This window comes from Lipotes vexillifer, unplaced genomic scaffold (genome assembly GCF_000442215.2).
Source record: "Lipotes vexillifer unplaced genomic scaffold, Lipotes_vexillifer_v1.1 scaffold1335, whole genome shotgun sequence".
NCBI lineage: Eukaryota > Metazoa > Chordata > Mammalia > Artiodactyla > Lipotidae > Lipotes > Lipotes vexillifer.
Window position 1 is genome coordinate 832,722 of NW_006770293.1, and position 8,420 is coordinate 841,141.

Genomic DNA, 8,420 nt, shown 5'->3' on the forward strand with positions numbered 1-8,420 from the left:
AAGAAGAATGAACCAAAGCCTCAGCATGCCGTGCCTGAACCAGACTAGGGTCTGAAGCAATCCTGCGGGATGGCGGCCAGCTCACAAGAAAGCGAGGGGAGAAAAGGAGCTCAGGGCCACTGTAATTCACAAGCCTGCAGAGTTATCAATGACAGCTTTTGTCCAAAAATATACTGAAGTAAGGCTGCGAAGAGAATTTGAAAGTGAGGCTTCCTGGACCGGGGCACGAACCCGTGTCCCCTGCATTGGTAGGCGGACTCTCAACCACTGCGCCACCAGGGAAGCCCCAAAAGCCCTGGTTTTAATTAATTGTAGTCTCACTCTGAACCAAAGACATGACTTGGCTGCTATGATTGTAATGCAATCTCATAGCAAATAAAATGTATGGATCAAACAATAACTACCAGTTACTGAAAGCATAATATCTCATATATGTTATCTCAATAACTTTTAAGATTCTACAGTTAGGTATTAATACTTCATTTTACACATGGGGACATAGGTTCAGAGGAGTTAAGTAACTTGTTCAAGGTCACACAGCTAGTTACTGCAGAATTAGTATTAAAATCTTTCCATTATACTGTGTTCTTTCTCTTGTAACATGAAAAGAACTGCTTGTTCTATTGTACTCTATGATTATTAGCCTAGCATATAGTAGATGACAAAAACAGTAAATGAACGAATAAAGGAATTGAATCTAGGCTCTAACTAAAACACAGAATTAAGTTCCATTTAGAGACCACATTTAAAGGGTGACGTTGACAATTTAAAGTGCATACTGAGAAAGTGAGCAGGGTAGTGGGAGACCTGCTGTATGCATGGTAAGTGGTTAAAAGATCTTGGGATATTTAGTTTAGAAAAGACAAAGCAAAGTGGGGAGATGATAGTGATCTTCACCTATGTAAAATACCTTCTCAGAGAGAAATGGATTTAATTTTTTTCTGTATTTATTCATAAGGCTGGTATCTAAGGCAATTTCTCCTCTTTCTAGGAGGTGCTCAAATAGAGGCTGAGTGTAACAACTATGCATTCTTTCAAGGCAAAGTCCTTATATCCCCACCCCTAACCCAGGCCCTGCTCAGTACCTGCTTGTCAAAGTGCTGTTGGTCAGGTGTGGGAGAGAAACACTGCTTTGGGTACAAGTAATCTGTATTCACTGACCTCCCGAACTTATTCTGAATGTAAGGTGCCGAATTTTGTATGTTCCACAGTGAATAATTTTGCACTGTCCTCTCCTACTTTAACTTTTATCTTGTCCATCGTATTCTATTCGTGGTCCCCAAAGTGTGGTCCAGAACCAGCATCAGCATCACCTGGGAACTTATTAGAAATTCACATTCTCAGGCCCCACCTTAGACATAGTGAATCAGAAACCTGGAGTGGGGACGGATGCCCAGCAACCTATGTAGTAACAAGCCTTCCAGATGATTTTCAGGCCTTCTAAAGTTTGACAACACTGAGTTATATGTTTCTGGTTGTTCCTGCCTCGGGTGTACACTGGAACTCAATGAGACTGTGTTTTTTGAGGACAGGGCCCTGCCTTATTGTCTGGTATACAGTAAAGGTCCAGTATGCATGTACTGAAACAGAACTGAACTAGTTAAAGGACGATGAGCACAGAATTTGATGGAACAAACTCCAAGGATTGGTTATATTCAGCCAATAGTCAAAAAATCCTCAGAAAAGCAGCCAGTCACCAATGTTGCTTAATAGCTTAGAAATTTGGTTATTTTAATATAATTACCACCAGCTAGATATTGTCCCAAATAAGTGAGGGCACTGGTTACAATCAATTAGCTCATTATATTCTGGAACTGTATTGCTTTAGATACATCATGGTCATTGCTATATAAAAATGGGAAAGTGAAGGATTTTTCAGGATCAAGTTCCTCCAAGGTGTTAATGATCTCCTGAATATTGTATTGAGCCCTATACATACCATTCGGTGACAAAAATATGATTTAATAATGATCCATTTAAATAGACAATTATGGAAGTATCTTTGTATTTCTAAAAAGATTCATGCAAATAGAACATGTGTAAATAAATTGTACTTTAAAGGCAGTAGCAGGGGGAGAAGGATGGGGCTCACTATGTGAAAAAACCCTTTTCCCAAGTTTTTAGTAGAGCAAAGAACCAGCTCTTAATTTTTCTGATTTCAAATCTCTGTATTGAGGTTATCTAACATGAAGAGAAAATTATAAGATATTTTATATACTATATAGAATGTGCACAGTTAACTTATGTAAATTTAACATATGTATTCAAATGTGAGTTTATACATATTTATCTATTTATCACTCTCTATCCATCTATCTATCCATCTAGCTAGCTAGCTAATGTAAAACAGGACAGGTGATTTCACATGCCACTCCACTTAGAAAGGACATGGCCTAGAGAATGTGTGAGATTGGTAACATGGACCCACTCTTCCCTTGGTTGATTCCCTTATGCACCTCGTGGTGCTTCTATTGTGCTGAGTATAATCCTAGTGTTTAAAGATGTTATTTTCGGGTACATTTACAAATGCAAAACAAACCAAAACTACCACCACCAACAACAAAAGCAAAACCTCAAATAAACACAGACGGAAGCAACAGAAGCAGAATGTGGCCTGGGTTTAAGTTCACTTCTCTGGCACCTGGGCTTGGCCGAGAACTCGTCCTGGTCCTCGAGGCCAGTGTTACTCCAGGAGGTCAGCTAACGCCTGGGACACAGGGAGGGTGGGCCTGCACGCTGTCCTGATTTCTGGGAATTGTTCATCTTGGTCATGCTCTCAAGGGTGGAGCTCTGTAACCACCCACAGAAGAATAGGGCCTTGGGGAAGGAGTCTCCTGGAAGCGTTTGTAGGTGTGGGGTGAGAGCCTCAGTTGGAGGTGCTATAGTTCCTTTATGTTTCCATCCAAAAGGAATTGGTGACAAGGTCACAGTTTACATGCCCTGGTGTCTGTAACTCTCATTCTAGTTCCCCAGAAAGAAAGACAAAGACTTCCTTGCATCTTAACACTCCTTCCCCTACCTTTCTTTCCTCCCAGGTCTGTGGTTTTCTGAATCCAAAAAGCATTTCAAACATATGCTTTGGAAATATGTCTGAGCAATGGACAATGTGTCCACAGGGCACAATTTTCTGGGAACCACATGGCTATATGTCCATTAATAAATAGCTTTTTCAAGGCCTCAGCATGAGAGAGATCTTTAGATTTGCAGCTCCTTCCTCTGTTTGCTGGAAAATTGCTTCACACCATATCATCATAAAATGCTCTATTTTGCAATGACAGATGTGTATAAAATCTGTGCATGGCTTTAAACTTTATTAATATTGGCTGAGTACCTATGGATACAATCACTCAATAGCATATGTGTATATACTCACTTATCTAGACTGCATTCTTTAAAGAAATAAAGGGCCAGGGACAGAAAAATGCCATTTGTGTAATTTCTACAGAGCCGCTAGAGAAAATGTATGACATGGGTAAGCAGGCAAAATGTCATTTCATGAAAACTAGAGGCAACTGACTCAAATCTTAGAAGTCTGAGTCATATATCATCTGAAGTCATCAGTATATCATCCTTTTCCCATTATTTATAATTTGCCTCTGCCATCTTTATACTGAAAGTGCTTAAAATTTAAAGTTACACTAATGCTTTGTAACGCTTGGGGTGTTCTTTAGAAGAGTAGTTCCTAAATGCTGGGTTTTGAGCACCAGCCTGGAATGAAGTTTGTATTAGTCTACAGAAAAATGGGGAAAATAAGAAAATGTAAGTTCATTTACATAAACTTAGATTTATTAACCTTAAAGGATTCTCTTCTCCTCATTTTGAGATTTTTTTCTTACAGCCCTACTGGTCTACAAAACGATTTGGCCAATGAGATCTAAAATTATATAGTAAGTAAGTAAAACATCTGCCTTTATTTCTTTGCTTTTATCTTGTTCTATAAGAAGAAAAAAAAAACAATTGGGAAAAAAAACCCTCAACCATTATTCTATCTAATTCACAAGTCTCTTGCTATTGTTTATTCAGAAGGTATTGGGCACCCATATAAGCCAGGCACTAGGACCATCCTCACCTTTGGAGAAGATGCTCAGTGATCTACATGAAACACAAACTTGATGGAGAGCCTTGAGTTGGGCTGGGTCTCTCTTGGTTTATGTCTGGGTCAGAACTTTGCAATTTCTGGTCTGAGCCAGCAACTCTTGCCCTTTCCTGGACTCAACAATCTCTAGTGTCTAGGAAGGCGGCTGCTACTGCCTGCTGGAGAAGTCTAGGGTCTGTAAGTCTGGGACTTTGATCTATAGACATTTCAGACAACATTCTGTTCTCTCGTAAGCTCGATGATTTCTTGGACAATAAAAATAAGCACAACGGGGTCTCTGTTTTTTTGTGGCCCTGCAAACAAAATCAATTGACAAGGCATGCCATGGTATAAAACAACCCCAGGAGGCTTGTACCCATGGGAACACACCTTTCTGAAGTCACTCGTATCCTCTCATCATTGGACGAGTTGAATCGGTCATCCTTTTCTCTGAAATATTCCTCTATGCACTGCTCTTCAAAATCATGTACTTTCTTGAGCTCATCATCAGTTATGAAGAGCTCTGCGGAAAAGAAATGAGAGATATGAGGCACAGAAGTAAAAGCGATGCCACCTGACTTGTGGGTCGAATGACATTCCTAATCTAACTCAAGGTTAGGGAATGGGGCCCAGATTCTTCACTGAGTCTCAAACTAAATCCAAATCTGGTCAGGCAACTTGCGTCACTGTCCTCTTTCTCTGTGTTAGATTCATTATGGGTCTCTGAAGCTCACCTGAGTATACCTGGTTTACTGCAGAGACCGGTTAGAATTATATATATTGTAAGGACAAGAATGTAGCTAAATAAAGGAAAGGGAAGCTATGCAGAGAATGGAGGTTTCTTAAAAACTCAACTTCTGGGCTGAGGAGTGTGGCAGACAGACACTGTTCATTCACCTTACTAAAAGCCCTTTGCAACCCAAGTTCCCTTTTCCCTCTTCCCTCTTCCCACTACTGAGACTGGAAAGCCAAATACACGTTTCCAGTGTCCCTTCAAGCTAGCAACAACCATGAGACCCAGTTTGGCTCAAGGAACAAAAAAAACCTGCTGCAGGAAAGGGTTGTGTATTGAGAAGAGATTTTGCTTTCCTGATAAACTATAAGTATGTGGCTGCTTCTTTCTACCTTTTTTCACCTTCATGCTTCTTTCTGCCCTGAACATGAATGTGATGACTGGAAGTGCAGCAGCTATTTTGCTACCATGAGACAAGACAGTCTGACAAGGAATAGCTGACTTGGGGTCTTTGACTTCAGTGAGTCATTGTTGAGCTCTGGGCTATTTATTTACCTTTTCACTTTTTGTTGTGTGAGAAAAGTAAAACCTTACATATTTGTGTAACTGTTAGTCTGGTCTTCTATTTATAGCTGGTAAACAAATTCATAACTGAATCAGTGGTAGAAAGAGCCCAGTGGAAATCTGAACCTTTTCTCCCCCGGAGCTTTCTACTTGCCTAAATGGGTGTTTCAAATGGAAATAGTGAATTTTGGAATTCTTAACCCCTCTCCAACTTTCCAATTTTAATGTCTCGAAAGAAGTCAGGCATTGCCGTCTCAGAGAAGTTGTTAAAAGCTTCAGACTTAGAGAAGCAGTTGATTATTAAGTGGCTTTGGTTTCAAACTTTAGTTGCACTAGTGATCACCTGGAGGTATTTCTTGGGCCACAATCCTAGAGGCTCTGGTTCAGTAGATTTAGTGTAGGTAGTCTATTTGACACACTTTGAGAAACCACGGTAGGTTGCTTGTATGGGGGCTGGATTCCCAATGGTTCTTAACTGTGGGTGGTACCCAGGGGATATTAGGAATCTGCAGGAGCTATTAGTATTCAATGTGTGGAGGCCTGATGTGCTAAATCTCCTGCAATATGTGGAACAATCCTATATAATGAAGAATTATTCCACCCCAATGTCAATCTAATCTCCTTTCAGAAACACTGGGCTAGAAGGTGGTTGGTGGAGGGTCTTTTTTTTTTGTCCTTGGAATCATGGAAAGCAGGACTGGTTTCCTCATGAAGCCATATAGGCACAACCCTTAAGGCTTGGGAAATGTTTAAGACCTAAAAACATGACAGATCCAAAAATGACCATGGAAAATCAAACTTAGTCACCTACAACTCAACTCATGCCAGGATGCTTAAATTATATATACTGCAGCATTGGGAACATATTAACATGGTTGATATATCTTGTGGTGGGATGTCTGTAAAGTAAGAAGCTTAGAACCTATGAAGGTGCTAAATCAGCCCTGCTGGAGCCTGGGTTTATCTCACTAAGAAAGGTGTGAGGCTAAGAGTGCTCGCTTTAAGCCTCTCCTGTCTCCCTTCCAGCACCATTTCTCATCATGCATACCCTCCCATCCCTCCCAAGTCTTCGGAGCTGTGGGCAGGAAGCAGGAGGACCCAGGTGCCCAGTGGTCCTGCACGACCACCTATAGACGTGGTGGGGATTTCTGCTCTGTAGTTGCGGGGGGTTGTCTCTCAAAGCTTACTCAGGCCATAGTCCCTTTCATCTGGGTCACTCTCGTGTTTTCTCCATCGGCAACACAGGTGCTGGAATATCATGGTCATGTGGCTGAATATGATCAGAGGTGGGGGCAGAACGGGCCTTTCATGGAAAGTCATGATGAGCTGGTACCTCTGAAACTTCCACACTTGGTTGGATATTGATTTTACCTCAAAAAATGTATTGCTGAAATGGAGACCAGAGAGAATCAAGTGAGGAAAACCCCTGCTTTCCGGAGCGCCGTGCCCCGCTCCTGCCTCAGTCTCCCTACCCCATTCCAAGGGCTCTGAAGAAGGACATTCTTACTTAAAGACAGCGATGAGGAGGTTGACCAGCAGGATGTTTGCCACCAGGAGGTAGCAGGCCATGATGGCCGGCACGATCCAGGCTCCTGTCTTGCAGGGAGGCAGTTGGATTATTTTACCATCCTCTCGAGTCTCATTCTGTCCACAGGGAGCTGGAGGAAGCAGCACAGGCAAGATGTCAGAAATTGTGTGGCTCTGTGATTGAAATCACAGACTGAGTTGAAGGAGGGGTTTTTACATGAAGGAAAAATACAGCCATCTCAAAACAAACAGAAAAAGGAATTCCAGAAAAGCCAAAACAAACAAACGAAAGCTTCATGAATATCTCTAGGGGCTGTCTCTGCAGAGGGGAGTTGGTTCTGCCAGTCTCCCAAGTTGTCATCTGACACGAAAGAGGTGGGTGGAGCCCCCTGCTGGCTTGCCTAGTCCCTGGGGCACTTGGTGTCCCCGCAGGAAGCCTGGTGAAGGCTTTCCCAGGGAGTGCAGAAGGGGCAGAGTCTCACTGCCCCATCAAGTTACTTTCAAAATGTGCTGTGGAGGCCAGAAGCCGACAGCTGTAAGAGCAGCAGCCTCGAGGGGCTATTGACTCGGAATTAACACCGGGGCAGCTGTTAATTGCTTCAAGAAACAACCCAGGGACTCTGAGTTAACAATTTCCTGTCTCAGTGTGGAAGGAACGAAACACGGCAGCACCTTGGGAAGTATTTAGGGGGACTGTTGCTCAGTGCTCCTGATGGATGGCATTTCATGGGGAGGGGCAATGAGGGGAGATGGGCCAGGACCCTGGAGCCTGGAGCCACCTGCTTTTTTTCCAGCAGCATTTCCATTCCAAAAATGTGCTTCCAGGGCACAGGGAACAAAACCCAACTGCACTGAATAAATGGGCAAATAGAGAAAAATAAAACATCTGACTGCACAGGGGACCATGTGGGGATCTTTAAAAACTGCCAATGCCCAGCTCCACCCCAGTCAATTGAACCAGAATCTTTGAGGGTGGCCCCGGCATCAACATTTCTTTCAAAATTTCCCAGGTAATTCTCAGGTGCCACTAACATGAGTCTACTGAACTAGAATTAGTCTAGAAACATTATGTGATTTTTGACATGCTCTGAAGTCCAAAATACATCTTCTCAATTTATGAGGGTTTTAGTAATATCAGGACACCAAGACTCTGTTTTTATAGCCAGAAAAAGATGGCCAAAGTGCTTCCTTTGGACCAGCCTGTAAGATGATCAGGTGTTGATGGACTCAAATGTTCTCAAGGATCCGGCATCTTTTTTGTTGTTGGCAGCTGTGGCACTATGCACCCAAGACAGCCCTGTGAGAGGTTCTGATCATTTCCTCCTCTGGAAGGAAAACCCAATGATAGAGCCCGCATTGGCTCCAGGATGAAGTCCAAGCTCTGAGGGTAGCTAGCCTGGTGCCATCTCTTGCTACTTCCCACCTCTCCCTCTGAGCACAAACTGGACCAAGTTTCTTGCAGTTCCTAGAACTGTCATGCCCTCTCTTACTTCCTGATTTTTTTTTTTTTTTTTTTTTTTG

General features: G+C 42.5%; 1 protein-coding gene across 3 annotated transcripts in view; it reads right to left on the bottom strand.

Moving 5' to 3' along the window:
* The window catches only part of TRPM3 (transient receptor potential cation channel subfamily M member 3), a 122,693-nt gene that overhangs the window by 8,541 nt on the left and 105,732 nt on the right, over positions 1 to 8,420 (bottom strand). For all 3 annotated transcript variants that reach the window (XM_007446058.1, XM_007446057.1, XM_007446059.1), the window contains 3 exons: positions 6,880 to 7,030; positions 6,560 to 6,759; positions 4,466 to 4,598 (listed from right to left, as the gene is read on the bottom strand). In XM_007446058.1, coding sequence (XP_007446120.1) covers positions 4,466 to 4,598; positions 6,560 to 6,759; positions 6,880 to 7,030 — 484 coding nt within the window. The remainder of the gene's footprint in view (positions 1 to 4,465; positions 4,599 to 6,559; positions 6,760 to 6,879; positions 7,031 to 8,420) is intronic.